We start from the raw sequence: 15,883 nt of genomic DNA, 5'->3' as shown, positions 1-15,883 counted from the left end.
TATCTTTTTAAAAATATATATATATTTTATTGATTTTTTTTACAGAGAGGAAGGGAGAGGGATAGAGAGTTAGAAACATCGATGATCAGCTGCCTCCTGCACACCTCTTACTGGGGATGTTCCCGCAACCAAGGTACATGCCCTTGACTGGAATCGAACCTGGGACCTTTCAGTCCACAGGCCAACGCTTTATCCACTAAGCCAAACCGGTTAGGGCAATATCTTTTAATGGGGAAAGCCATTTCTTCCTCTCTGTGTTCTTCAGTGCTTCTTCATTTAACTTTCCTCCACCACTCTAACTCACACCCATCTCGCTTCATTTACCTTTCCTCTGCCATTCTAACTCACACCCATCTCGCTTCATTTAACTTTCCTCCACCACTCTAACTCACACCTATCTCGCTTCATTTACCTTTCCTCTGCCATTCTAACTCATCCATCTTGCCTTTGGTAGCCAGTGCGTGCGGCAGAATGTAACAGAGCTGGATCTGAACATCAGCTTCACCAGTTACCAGTTCTTTTTCTTTTTACCTTAAGCATTTCAGCTTATTGAATCTCTGATTTTTTCTCCTAAAAAATTGACCTATTTAGTTCTTACAATGCTAGATCATTGTAAGAATCAAATGTAATAGTACCTGTACTCCTAGCTTCCTTAAGTAGGTACATAAATTACAGTGCTTCCCCAGTTCTAACGCTTCTTGCAGTTGTGAAACACACAACAGCTTTTTAAGGGAGAAAACAGTAGCATACTAGTGAATATATTGACTCAAGGTACAACCTCAATTTTAGACATTTTAAAATGAGGAAAATATTGTACATCTCTCAATAGAAGAAAACGCAGAATACAAGTATGGATGCTATACCTTGCTTTGCAGATTATAAGCTATTTGAAGGGCAGAGTCTGGGTTACATCTAGATCATAGGTTGGGGAACTGTAAACCACATTTTCTGTTTGTTAGAAAACAACTATTAATCAGAGGGGACTGTTCATTTACTGTCGGATGAATAACTTTTTATACAGAGTTTTTTAAGTATATTTAGTGAAGCTTATTGATGTTTTTGCCCTATAATAATGTTACTTATCATATAAATAATTTGTATATCAGCATAAGTTTCAAGATCTACATTGTGCCATCTATAAATATTCAGCTGGAAGATTTAATTTTCAGTGGTGTGAGCTCTATAGCATTTTCTTTAAGAAAAAAGTTTTCATGGCAGCATTTTTCAAAAGCACCTTAGGATGTTATAATTGCAGGTTAGGTTATTTTGACAAGACTGTGTAACTGATCCAAGCATTTTGTGCTTCTATTCATAGAGGAGTGATGGAGCTAAAAATTAAATTAAAGGAAGAACTGAAAAGGGGTGTGCTAATGTGACTGGAAGAACTGACTTAAACATTATATTTTAGTTTGGTTCCCAAGGTCTTTAGCTGTATTCATGAGGGTGGCTGGAAACTTCATCCTTGTTCTTTCTTATTAGAGAACTTTTTTATATTCAGTGCAGCACTTTATTCTTTTAGGGCATGAATTTTGTAATATAAGTTAACATGTTGTGATTCAATATATGCAAATAATCTGGGATTGAGATGTCATTCTCTTCATTCTAAAATGGAGAGGTATTGTACTTTTACTCTGTCTGCTTTTGGGGATTTTGTGAGCACAATTGTCATTCTAACAGATTCAAGACAGTGAACCAAAAAAAATGTGGATCCTCCCTCTATAGTCAAGATGACCAAAAAACGTATCATCCAAACTGGGAAACAACAGAGAACAAATGGGGATGCAATTAGTAATTAGACTAGGACACCAGGCAAAACTATGACTATCCCAAGTTGAATAGTCACCCCATTTAAAGAGCTTACTACCTGGGGGTAGAGTATGGGTGGAAATGAGGTGGGTGCAATAGATTTTGGCCTCCCCTTTCTCCAAACAAGTAATTATACAGAGTGTTGATTCTGAGTGTAGATGTTTAGGTGTTATTGGAGCATGTAGAAGAGTAATTAACTCAGACCTGGGAGGTTAAGGGAGGCTTCCCAGAGGAAGGAACATCTGAAACTTGCAGTTTGAATAGGAGCTAACCAGGCAAAGAAGAGAGGTACCAGTATCCTGAAGGGAGAGAACAGTTGTTCAGTGTGGATGAGTAGATCTGCATGACTGTGACCAGAAAACAAGAAGTCAAGTGTCAGGATACAATGCTAGCGATGTTAGCAGGGGTGCAATTTTAGGGAATTTGACCTTATCACAACCTTTTTAAGCAGAGCAGTGAGATAATCAGATGGCCAAAGGTTTTTGCCTATATTCAGTTGACTGCCTTGTACCTGGGTATCTTGGCTGGAGCTGGGTCTCCGCAGCATGTGGAAGTGGGTAGTGTCCCTCCCTCTCCTCTGAGGGTGGATCCAGCAGCAGGACTGAATTGGAAAGGCTGTACACGTTTGTAGTCATGTGTGACAGACTGGTGGGGTTATCCATGAAAGGCAGCTTGGTAGAAGGCCCCTGAAGGAAAGTGATCACTGAAGTTATGGAGAAGGCTTACAGGTATACAGCACTTGGCCTTGGGACACAGGGAGATGGCAGGTGCCCGTCTCCCATACTCTGGACTCTCTCCCCTGGCTGCTGGGACCCCCACAGTACTTACATAACCTGGGAAGGAAATGGCTCCAGTAAAACAAACAAATTCTGTGCTTAGGAGTCTAAGCGGCTTTCCAGAGGGAATTTCCTTGGAGAGTGGTGGGTTATAGCACCCTTGAGAAAGGTGAGCACTGACTGGAAATGTAAAGGTGGAAGCCAGATACTCTTGGGGAGCATGAGTTGAGAGGCAGCTGTCAGGCCAGGGGTTCCCCGTGGCTGGTGGTTTCTCAGTCACCTGTGGCCCAGCTTTGAGCAGAGCTCTGGCTGTCCCAGACCTAGAGGCATGGTGGTCAGGGGGCCTGGCACAGCCTATGAGATGAGGAAAGCAGAGACGGGTAGGCCAAGTCAGTAGTGGCCAGAGATGGCTGATTTCAGTGTAGAGTGGTGATGAGAGGGCAGCCAAGGACAAGGACTGGCCCATAGTGGGCTGTGCCCAGCTGTATTCGTTTGCTAGGGCTGCCATAACAAAGTCCCACAGACTGGGTGGCTTAACCAACAAAAATTATTTTCTGTTTGTTCTGGAGCAGGGGTCCTCAAACTTTTTAAACAGGGGGCCAGTTCACTGTCCCTCAGACCGTTGGAGGGCCGGACTATAGTTTAAAAAAAAAACTATGAACAAATTCCTATGCACACTGCACATATCTTATTTTGAAGTAAAAAAAACAAAATGGGAACAAATACAGTATTTGTATTTGCATGTGGCCCGCGGGCCGTAGTTTGAGGACCCCTGTTCTGGAGGATGCATGTCCTAGGTAAAGGCGTCCACAGGGTTGGTTTCTCTCTAAGCCCATCTCTTTGGCTTGTAGCTGCTGCCTTCTTGTCGTGTCCTCACATGGTGTCTCCTCTGTACTCATGTGTGTCCTAACCTCTTCTTATAGGGACACTAGTCACATTGGATTAGAGCTAACCCATAAAACTCATTTTACTTTAATTACCTCTTTAAAAGCCCTATCTTCAAACATAGTCACATTCTAAGGGGGTTAACATTTGAACATGTGAGCTTGGAGGGACACAGTTCACCGCATAACAGGGACCTCCTTAGGAGACACTAGTCGGTGGTGGTTGTAGGTCCTGATCCTGCCGTGGGCTTCTATGGGGCAGGCAGGCCTAGGGCCATTGAGTTCCCTTCAGAACAACCTTGAATGTGTATTATAGTCTCAATTTTACTTGCAGTGATGGAGATATTACCTTGCATGGTAAATTCTCCAGTCTTTGGTCATCTTAGATTATTGGAAACTTCCTTTGTTTTGACTCCAAGTTGATGTTACTTTAGCCCTCTGGCCCTGGTGCTCATGGCTATTGGCCCTGCCCTCTTGAGCACTGTGTCCTGGGATACATTCCTTTTATTAGTGTCAGGTGTATTGAAGAGTGTGGACTCTGGGGCAAGTCTGCTGGGTTGGAAGCCTGGTTTCATCAGGCACCTTTCCACATATTACTTGACCTCTTTAAGCTTTAATGTCCTGATTCATAAAAAAGGGATAGTAAGATGCCTGATGGATTAAATCAGGTAAGCAAACCAGTTCCTGTGCTGGACACTTATTAAGTGCTTAATAAAGGTTGTCCTATTATCTTCATCATCTTCATCATCACGACCCCTTCCCTTTCACGTGACACTAAGAAACGACTACACTGCCACCTGTGATGACCTGTGCAGGTGGAGGAGGACTAGCATTTCCTCCACTCTTCTCTTGTGTCACCTGAGAATCTATCAGGTTCTTTCTGTCTTTTATTGGACTTTCTGTCAGCTAGTAACAACAACCAATGTTCATCAAATACTTTACAGTTTCAAAGTGCTTTTTGTTTTTAGTTTTATTCTCAGACTGGCCCTGAGAGATAGCATTTGTTATTACACCAATTTTATATATGAAGAAACTGAGTCTTGGAATTAGCTGACTGATCTAAAGTTGTATGTCTGGTAAGTACTGGATTTTGGACACAAAACCTCATTTTCTTATTCATCCTTGTTTTTAATTACACATATACATAGTACATGCTTACTAGAGAAACAGTAAAAAACACAGATAACTAATTTTAAAAAGCTTTTCTATAATGAAGAATAATCATCATTAACATCTAAAATATATATTATTACAAAATTGGTTTTACAATATGTATTGATTTATTATTTTTCTCTTAAAGCATGTAAGTATTTTTTAATGTTAAAAAGTACATACTAGAGGCCCAGTGCACGACATTCATGCACTGGGGGCGGGAGGGTTCTTCAGCCCGGACTGCACCCTCTTGCAGTCTGGGACCCCTCAGGGGATGTCCGCCTGCTGACTTAGGCCTGCTCCCTGCAGACATCCCCCAAGGGGTCATTAGCGCTGCTGCAGAGGCAGGAGGGGCTCCTGACACCACTGCTGTGCCAGCCATGAGCCCGGCTGGCTTTTGGCTCAGCAGCACTCCCTCTGTGGGAGTGCACTGACCACCAGGGGGTAGCTCCTGCATTGAGCGTCTGCCCTTGGTGGTCAGTGCGCATCATAGCGACCAGTCATTCCTCCGTTCAGTCGATTTGCATATTAGGGTTTGATTATATAGGATTATATATTATATAACCATTTTAAATTACTGTTTGGTTCTCCATTGAAGGAGATACAGCATTTAACTCATCCCCTAACATGATTGCTTGTACTTTTTGCTTGTATAAACAACACTCCAGTGGATCTCCTTGTACATATATCTTTGCACACTTGCCTGATTAGTTCTATAGGTTGGTTTTTTACTTGTGGAATTTCTAGATCAAAGGGTTTGCCCATTCTAAGGCCTTTGATACATATTTACAAATTTCCCTCCAGAATGCTTGTGCCAATTTAGATACCCAGCTGCATTGCATAAGAACATCATTTTCCTTGCTACCATTGGCCATCATTCTTCTTTGCCAATGTGATTGCAAGGAAATGGTATCTTGATGACTCATTTGCATTTTTATTCCTAACCAGAGGGAACATTTTAATATGTTTCCAGTTCCTTTATATCTCTTCTTGGGTGATTTGCCTGTTTATACTCTTTGTCCGTTATTTCCTATGGAGCGATTCATCTTTTTCTTACTGATGTGTGCATACTTTACATATAGACAATATTAATGACTTGTCTTCTATCTCTTGCTCTTTTGACAACTACTTATAGTTGTACAAATTATTGGATTTTTAAAAATTTCACGTCGCTGACAAGCTACACTTTCTCCATTTTGATAATTGTTTTCTAATGAAATGCAGAGCAATTTCTTGAGCCCTGTTAACTTCATCTGGTCAGGTTCTACCTGGGGCTGACTGTGACATCTGATATGTTCAGTTTCTCTCCCAGCCATGCTCTTATCTACACTTTTGCAGAGAGTGGCCTCTATATTTCTATATGGGAGACAGGGAAGGGGAGTCAAATTAATGTTTATGGAGCACCACTGTGTACTAAGCATGTTACTTGATGCTTTCAAATATGTATAGTGTTAAATATAATAGAAGACCTTGAAGCTCTGCTGCATGAGCTTTCATAAATTTCATGGCATTGGCACTCCTTTCCTAACTACGAAATATGGTTAGGTATCACCTTCTTCAAAACAATTGATGATTTAGTGTGTTTCATAATATAAAAGGAGTTTGCTCTCTCCCTATTACAAATATTTGTTTATTTTGGATTATCATGCCAGGCCAATTTACAGTGGTTGTTGGTGTGTTCAGGCAACCTCTGATGAGATCCATCTGCAAAAAGATATTTCGCCTTTTGCCTTTTGATTTTTTCTCTCTCTCATAGGATTATAAGAAATACTTAGTATATCATTACATATATACTTGTGTCTTATATTATTTAGCATTCATTGACTGTATTTTTTCTATAATTTTCATGTAATGTATATTTTTAGTTTTAGTCACAGTAGTCCTCTCTTATCTGCAGTTTCACTTTCCATGGTCAACTGTTGTTGAACATATCAAATGGTAAATTCTAGAACTAAACAATTCGTAAGTTTTAAGTTGTATGTTATGCTGAGTAGTGTGATAATATTTAACACCATCCTCTCTTTCCTGTGAATTCTCCCTTTGTCCAGCTTATCCATACTGAATATGCTACCCACCCATTAGTCACTCAGTAGCCATGTAGGTTATCAGATCCACTGTGCTGGTATCACAAAGCTTGTGCTCAAGTCTCCTTATTTTACTTAATAAGGGCCCAAAGCCCAAGAGTAGTCATGCTGGTGATTTGGATATGCCAAAGAGAAGCCATAAAGTGATTCCTTTAAGTGAAAAGTTATGTATGTGTAGGAAAAAAACATAGTATATCAGGCATCCACTGGGGGTCTTGGAATGAATCCCTCTTGGATAAGGGGGCAATACTATATGCCTTTAAAAGTAATAGTTTTATGATTTTTTTAGTAAAATTTGGGATTAGAGCAGGATAATTAATAGTGCAAACTTTGGAGTTAAACAGAATAGGTTTTGACCCCCAACACTACCAATTCCTAGTCCTGTGATTTTTTGTGAAGTACTCATCCCTAAGTTCCTTATCAATAAAATAAGAATAATAATATCAGATAATTTGTAGGATTAATGAGTTCATGCATGCAATCAAAGAAAGCTTTTGGCTCATGGTAGTAGGTGAAGTGGTGATTATTTCAAATTATTTTTAATTAAAACTTATAATGGCCATTGTTTAATAGAAAGACTTTAGGGGTATGATCTCAGGAATATATCCTGAATAATTGTCCTCTATTTTATATATTAAAGGGGTTATATGGTTTTGTAAGAAAGGGGCAATTTCATTCTTTTGGTCTACATTCCTAGTCAGGGATTAAATTGTACATTGGACTGTTCCTGTTAGAGCTAAATCATCTCATTTCTTTATTATTTGGAGGGAGAGCTTAGATGTGTTGTTCACTGTCTGAAAGGGCAAGCAGCCTTGTTAATCTCCAGGAAAGAATAGTCCATATAGGAAAGTATGCCAGTGGGGTGCCCCTGACTATCTTTCAGATAAAAGGAATATCTAATATTATTTATTAGACATGATATGATGATGTACTGTTTTTAAAAATACACTGATTTACTGGTGTTAAAAATAAACCAATTTATGAAATATTTAGAATTAAAGGTAAATTAACACCATATGTAATACATAAGTAAAATAATGATTGGGACCATTTGGATGTGTCCTAATTCTTTTATGCTTAGAAGAAACATTTCTTTTCAAGATATATTAATTTGATGTAATTGGTTGATTGGGCTCAACAAGCCCTTGAATATATTTGAAGAATCATCTAATGTAACTAGTTTTTAATGCTCAAGACTTGCACCTATAATTCAAATTTCTTTTATCCAGGCTTGATTCCTATAAACCACCTCTTTATCTCTTGCATTTTTCTTCTGCCTGCTTAAAATCTGCTGATATTTCCCTTTAATTTCTATAAGTTGCTGAGATCAAGAATAACTAATATTTTCAAAAATCATCAAGTATTTTTAAAAGGAACAAGAATAAGCCAGTTTCTTATACTAGTATGTTGGTAGTATTGGTGTACATCCCGTAATTAAAATAGCTAAAGATAGCTTTTAGTATTTTATGTTTGTTGATCATATTATCCTACATTAGTCTATCTGGTCTTTCTTTGCACTTAACCAAGTCAGACCTGTTAGACATTTACTTTATTTGTTCCTTTTCACACTACTATGGTTTAATAAGATATTTTTCCTCTGAAAATACTATTTTCAATGTCCAAAAATTTCATTCTAAGTGAAGACCTGGCAACCTTGAAACATTTGAATGAAAATAAAAGCTATGAAGATTAAAGAAACCCCATCAATCCTATGTACCAAACAGATATTTGAGAAGAAGCTCACCAGTAAAAGAGGGGATTGCAATAATGAACATTTCCTAAGAGTGATGCCAGTGAATAACGTCAACTATGTGCAAGAACTACTGTAGTTTTGAGAGCTGCTTGCTGTGTGTCCCCAGATGAGTGCAGGCTTCCGCTGGAGAGCTTGAAGGGGGGCCTGGAGCATCCCACGCTGCTCAGAGGCCGTGGGAACAGTCCTGGGAGGATTGCTGCCACACATATTTTTGGCATTAAAAAATAGTACTTCAAGGGCATGTGCCTTGGTTGCGGGCACATCCCCAGTGGGGGGTGTGCAGGAGGCAGCTGATTGATGTTTCTCTCTCATCAATGTTTCTGGCTCTCTGTCCCTCTCCCTTCCTCTCTGTAAGGAATCAATAAAAATATATATTTAAAAAAAATAGTACTTAGCACGTGAACTACATTAGCAAACAGTGAAACAGAAGTAAAAATTCACCTTCATACCTGTCACCTGAGCAAATCATTATGTGTGATTCAGTTTTGTGAATAAAAGGAGAGGCAGTGATGTGGGTGGCGTGGGGTGGGCCAGCTATCATGACCGCAAGTTGATATGTGAACATGGCTCCATTTTATAAAATATTTGCTTCACTTGTGTTTGCAAGCTAAGTTTATTTGGTTGCGTTTTTAACCACAAAGACGGAAATCTGTGGTACTAGTCTTTTGGGGGACAGTGCATGTTTTGTTGGTTCCACTGTTTAGCAGCCAGACTCTACACTGATAAACAGAAAGCACTGTACCTGCCTTGTTCTCATGTAGTAATTAAGCTGCAGAGGGAAATCCCCTTTCCCCTTCCCAGGAGCATTAAGCTAAGCTTGAAAGCTGATTAAAAGATACTTAAGATTTTAACGTATGTTTTCCTATTTTTATAAATATATGCCTTGCCTTTAAATTATGTTTAGTGAAGTCAGTAAATTGTCTGTTCACCAAAATAATATTTTATACATTCAGTGGTTGACCACTAAGCCACGGGCATAGACTACATTTGCCTTCTCATGTAATGAATTTGTGTGGAAAGCAGTTAAACGGTGTCTTCAGGAGCTTGGTCATTTAAAGAATGCAGAGGAAATAGCATTAAGTGTCACAAAATTGTGTACCTTACTTATTTAAACCTATGTTTTCTGGGAATTTCTTGGAATGCATTTTCCCATAGAAGTAATATGAATATGTGTTACTGTGTTTTTAAAGCAGCAGAACCCCCCCCGCCCCACACACACACCCTATTATCCCCAAACAAAATCTTAGATAGGGCTCTACTTGATTTTCTTGGGGATCTTTTAATCTCCAGTTGTGTTAGCCTAAATAAGACATGGAATTTGTTATAAAGGTCTAGGTTATTTATGTACCCCAGAGGCAGGAATGCATGGAAAATCCAGAATGTCCTCTCTTTCCATCTCTTGCCTCTAACCTTTTCTCTGTATGTCTGCTTCTTTTTTTTCTGTTTCTTTCCCTGCAGAATTGCTTTCTTAGTTTACTAATCTACATGACAGAGAACAGAGCTGAGACTAGGGTGAGGTGAATGAGGTGCAAAATTTCAGAGAGAACCCAAAAATTCAGGATGGAGAGAAATAATATGTTAATGTAATATTTCAAAGTTAATGATGAGCACAATATCAAAATTTTTTAAAAAGGTAGGATTAGTATAAAAATAGCTCATTTAGTGAGTTGGTTTCCAAATAATAAGGGAATTTAATTTATCTTATGATTTCTTATTATAATTTTTGGAATGTCTGAAAAATATAAAGTTCAATGTGTCCTTTAATTTTGGATGATTTTAACTTTTAGGATACTTGTTCTTCATTTGCCTTGTTATTGGGTGAGTTTAAAAATATTTGAATTTCAGAAAGGTTAAGTTTTTTGTTACCTGTCTGTAATAATAAACATTCTTTTGCCATTTTAAAGTTCAAGTGACCATCTCTGTTAGTGTTTGTGTTAGGCTATAATAGCCTGGAGATGATAACCTAGATTCTGAAAGGAAACTGTAGCAGTGATAGGTTACTAAGAAAGTATCTTAGATAATAAAACAGTGTGCCTTGAATTATTCTCAGCCCCTGCCCTACTCAGTCATAATGGAGTCATTGAAAGTGATGCTCATTTTTAGGTTTGTCAAAACAAATTTGAAATAAATGAAAGTATAGATATCCTATTTTTTATAATTATAGATGAAGAAAGAAAACAAGAAATAAAAAATATAATTGTATGAATAATGTTAGAAAAAACCTGATGTTCAATAACAATGGGATACTGAAGCAAATTATGATATATCTATATGAATTACTATATAGCATACCCAATTGAGGGTTTGTATACACTATAACAAATACTATATTTTAGTCATATTGGAAACCATAGTTTCCTCTTTTGTACAAATCAGCAGAAATAGGCACAGCTTAACACATTCCTTTTATAAGTGTTTTTACCTTGTTATTGCTTTTCAAAATATAATTGAGGCAGAAGAGAACCTGCTTAAGATTTTCCAGGTTGGAATTAATTTTTCCACTTGAGTGTATTAGAAAGTAGGTGCTAGAGACCCTCTAATGAGAGTTGTAAAGCATCGTCATGGACCAGGTGCCAGACTATTCAAATAATTTAATTTTCTCTTTAGAGTTACACCAGTGATTGAAAACACGGGCTGTGAGGGGGGGCTAGAGGGTTGGGGTGAGATTAAATGAATATATAGGCAAGGAGCAATTTCAAGGTTGATAACTTCATCCTATTATATATTTCCAACTATGCTAATCCTAAAGCTCTTCTGAGAATCTATTTTCTATTTTCTACTAATTTTCATCCTCTCTGTATGTTATTTTTTAAATCTGGTTTTCAGAAATCTGCTCCTTGAATAGAAAATCATATTTCTGTAGACGTTTAACAAAGACATACTTTTTTAAATCTTAATTTCCCCAGTATTCATGTTTGGAAGGAAAGTAAAATCGCATAAATGATGAGTGAACTAGTACTTGTGGTTTAGAACTTTGTAGGTTTAGTTTATCAAATGTAAAATTTTCCCTTTGGCCGCCTGATGTTTTAATTTTTACTGTAGCCCTTAATTTAGCTATTGTTGGGTTTCAATAAAGTAAAAAAAAAAAACTTGAACACTTAACTTTTTGGACTATTGTTTATTAAAAGAGCATCCAGTCGGAATGTTATATCTCAATTGTAAAACTCCTTGGGAATCTAAAGGCCCAAAGGGTGCGTTTTTTTGCATTTAGCTCACTGTGCTTTTCTTTCATGTCTTTCTGTTCAGCTGGAATGCTTGCCAATTCTGCTGCAAACCTCTAGGCTGACCCTGCGGACCCCAGAACCCTGCTGGAAAATGCCGTCTGAACACTGCCTCAGGTGAGCCCGGCAGCATATGTCCTGCGTGGTGTAGTCAGCCCCCAGTCTTCACACTGCACATTCCAGGACCAAGTGCAGAGCAGGGGCGCAACACATATTTGAAGGAATTAAGCCATCCAGTCAGAGTGTGTGTGAGTTTCATATGGTAACACCAGGGCTAAGTGCTGTGATCTGGTTACTAGTCAGACCTAGACATGTTTCATCGTTCTTTGACTGATACTAGTTTTTATCTTTTTCTTATTTAGGATATTAACCTCCCTCAAACAAAAGGCATACTGCTATGAAGGTATATGATTTTAAAAAGTATTAGGCCCTGGCCAGGTAGCTTAGTTGGTTAGAATGTCATCCCCACATGCCATGGTTGCAGGTTCGATCTCCAGTCAGGGCACATACAAGAATCAACCAATGAATGCATAAATAAGTAAAACAACAAATCAATGTTTCTCTCTTAAATCAATAAATTTTTTTAAAATAATCAAAAAGTTATACATATATTTGACTGTCATCCTAAAGCAATCACTGGGGAGTGTGATACATATTCTTAAAATACTCATGACATTTTCTCTTAATAATTTACTTATTTAACATATTTATTGAGCCAAGCACCCTACTTGGTGCAGAGGATCCAGCAGTGAATAACATAGATGAGGTTACTGCCCTTATAAAATGTATATTCTATGGGCAAATCACACCAGGAATAATGCAAATGGCATTGTGAGAAGTGCTTTGGAGGAAGAGTACAGGATTGCTGGGATGAGGAAGTGCCTTCCTTAGGAAGTGCTCTATGATCTGAGTCTGCAGGTGGGATGACAAGGGGGAATGCCTCAGGCAGAATGGAGCTTGGCACATTCCCCAAACCCAGAGGCAGTCATTTAGAAAATGCAGGGTGTTCCTTTGAATAGTCTCAGTGGAGGCAAGTCTTCATCAGCCTCTGAGGAAACAAATGGATCTTCAGATCAAAGAATAAGAAAGGTGATAAACCTGGGAAATACCTTCTTTATAAAAATATTAAGAATTGGATTTGTCTATGAAATACTGAAACCAGCTTTCCTCCACAACTCTGAAGCTATTAGGGATTACCAGTTCCAAAAATGTGTTCCGAAATAGGCATTGCTGCTGATGGCATGGTGCCTCTGCACTCCCCAAGGGAATCTGCTGCTCTAGACCAGTGACTCTCTAGGGCAGTGGTTCTCAACCTTCTGGCCCTTTAAATACAGTTCCTCATGTTGTGACCCCCAACCATAAAATTATTTTCGTTGCTACTTCATAACTGTAATGTTGCTACTGTTATGAATCGTAATGTAAATATCTGATATGCAGGATGGTCTTAGGCGACCCCTGTGAAAGGGTCGTTCGACCGCCAAAGGGGTCACGACCCACAGGTTGAGAACCGCTGCTCTAGGGGGATGAGTTTGCCCTCAGGATACATTGTGCAAATACCTGGCAACATTTTTGGTTGTCACTCAGGGGCGGGGATGCTAAATATCTTAAAATGCATAAGATAACCTTCCCCTAGTGCTCTCCCCCATAGCAAAAAAAGAAAACAAAAACTGATCTAACCCAGAACATCGATTTCACTGACATGGAGAAATCCTGCTCTAGATTTGGCCTCCAGCCAATAGAGCACATAAAGACCATGGTATCTGTCTGCCACCACCTCAACCAAGTGCTTTATTTTTGGCTGCCAGGATCCACGTGCATTCTTCTGAAATGATTTTTTTTCTTTAAATCTGCCATCTCTGTTTTTACTGATCAACTCCCATTGCCATCTGTCCTCCACAGCACTATCATCTCCACTGTGGTCTTTCCTTCTCTGCTGAGACCCAGAGCCCTCTCTTCCCCACCTTTCAAACTTCCCTGCGTCCTGTGTAACTATTATCATCTCCCTCACCCTGAAAAACTCTCCACCTCCTGACTTCATTGAGACCCGCCCTCTCCTGAGGCATCACTTCTCTTGCAGCCCTCTCACGTGGCATTATTATTTCCTCACGTCTTGTGTGTTTTAGGGATGAGTAGAGAGATTGTTGTCACCCTGGGACATTGTTTTGCTTCGAGATCATTACTCTTCAAACTGGTTGTCTGAGAAAAAAAAACAACAACACAGCAAAACCCACAAAAACTTGCTTCTGAAGGTGGTGCTCTTTACCTCTCTCACCCTCACCTCCACTGCACTCTTGTCTGGGCCATTTCCTCATTCATTGAGCGTTTAGCACCTGGTCTCAGTCTTCTTCCTCATCATGAATCCTTTACAACTTCCCAGTGCTCTCAGCGTTTGCGTGGAGAATCTGTCCAACTTTGTGGCCTTGGATCTTCAACCTGCTTATCCCCGAAGTCCTCCCTTCACTGAACCACCCTCTCCCACACTCACACCTCGGACCTTGAATCTCCAGTAGTTGCTCTGTTTCTGAAACCACATCAAACACTTTACTCTTACCAGGACCACTCCTTCTGTGTCTCGCTCATAGCTACCTCCACCATGGTTGTACTTGGACCTCATTGCAGTGTCTCATCTACTGGTCCTGCTACTTTCTACAACCCATCAACCTTTTTGTCCCCTCATTTCCCTTCTCATCCAGTTGAGATTCTACCACTCTTTTAAATCCTTAATTTCTCTTGCTCCCTGCATTTCCAGTGCATTTCCCTGACAAAATCACAACTCAGATAAACCCAACTATCCAGGTCCTATGCAGATTGGTTCCCCTAAATCTTTAAATTCAACAAGTCCAAAATGCCCAGAGTTTTAATATGTTCTGGTCCACTTATCCCCTCTCTCCTGCCACCCAGAGGGCAGTCCTTTTCCATAGCGGAGCCCAGCCCTGCTTCTGTGTTTTGAATTCTATCTTTCTTATCTTCTCAGCAACCTTTGACTGTGGATTGTCTGTCAGCTATGTTCTGGAGACACAGCTGGCTGTGCTTCTATTCCCCTCTCTATGGAGACGAGTCACAGATTTACACCTCTAGCCAAGACCTCTTGCTGAGCTCCAGGTCCTGTACCATATCCTGCCTTGTCCTCAGAATTCTAGCCATTAACATTCTGTGTGAGGGTCATGCTCCCTCCTGCCACGGGATTATAGGACTTGCTGTTCCCCTCACTGGAAACCTCTTCTCTCTCCTGTTTGCTACAGCCCACAGCTCCAGCTGTACTTCAGGAAGGCCAAATTACTTGATTAATGTGTAACTGCCTTGCTAAACTGAATGTTCCACAAGGGGTGCTACCAAGCTTGGTGTGTTCACCATTTTATCTCCAGGACCTAGTGCAATACCTGGCACAGGATGAATAAATATTTCTGGAAGGAGCGTGTCATGAACATCATGCTCTGCATGTGACTTTTTAGCTTTTGCCATCAATTTCAGAATGAAAGTTAAAGACTCGAAGTCATGAATAGCCCTATTCCCTAAGACATCATTTATTTATCTCCCTGTTCCTGGCTGCTGACATATGGCCAATCAAACCGTTGCTCCCTGGCATCACTAAAAAGCAATCTGCTGCTCAGGGCATCTGGGGCTTGCCCTGCTGTAACCCAGAGTCTGGGCCCAGTGAGGTTCAGCAACAGCCATGCTCATCGGCAGCTCCACAGGGTGCCTGGTGCTCTCATAGAGCTCAGGTGGGAGGAAATGAGGGCCCCGTCTCCCTGGGAACCTGTACGCTGTCCAGAGGAACCATAGTGCAAAGCATATTTATGATTTAAATTTTTCAGAGTCACATTTTTTAAAAAGACAAAAAGAAACAGGTAAGATGAATTTTAGCTATATAGTTTAAGCCAGCATATCAAAAATATTTGGCCGCCTTTTTCCACACTACGTCTGGCATCCGGTGTGCGTTTTACACTTCCAGCACATCTCAACCAGGTCTGCCCTCACGCCCGTGGTCAGCAGCCACGTGCAGCGGGTGTTGTATTGGACAGCACAGTTCTAGGGGCTGCCTCTGGGAGGCTGCTGGGAGTGCCTCGGAGAAGCCAGCACCCTCTGCACTCACCTGGGAATTTTGAAGGGGTGGCATTACTTTCATGGAAGACCTTTCCCAGTTTTAGGAAGACACTCAAATCTGTGTATCCCTGGGAAATGTGCCTCAAGTTTTGGTCTTTTTCAG

General features: G+C 39.9%; 1 protein-coding gene across 2 annotated transcripts in view; it reads left to right on the top strand.

Annotated features, from left to right (window-relative positions):
• The window catches only part of KLHL32 (kelch-like family member 32), a 203,056-nt gene that overhangs the window by 45,622 nt on the left and 141,551 nt on the right, over positions 1 to 15,883 (top strand). For both annotated transcript variants that reach the window (XM_005871470.2, XM_005871469.2), the window contains exon 2: positions 11,702 to 11,793. In XM_005871470.2, coding sequence (XP_005871532.1) covers positions 11,771 to 11,793 — 23 coding nt within the window. In that variant the 5' untranslated portion in view covers positions 11,702 to 11,770. The remainder of the gene's footprint in view (positions 1 to 11,701; positions 11,794 to 15,883) is intronic.

Source organism: Myotis brandtii, unplaced genomic scaffold, assembly GCF_000412655.1.
Source record: "Myotis brandtii unplaced genomic scaffold, ASM41265v1 scaffold343, whole genome shotgun sequence".
In the NCBI taxonomy this organism is placed as follows: Eukaryota; Metazoa; Chordata; class Mammalia; order Chiroptera; family Vespertilionidae; genus Myotis; species Myotis brandtii.
The sequence above is the reverse complement of the archived record's forward strand: the minus strand, read 5'-3'. Positions and strand labels throughout refer to the sequence as shown.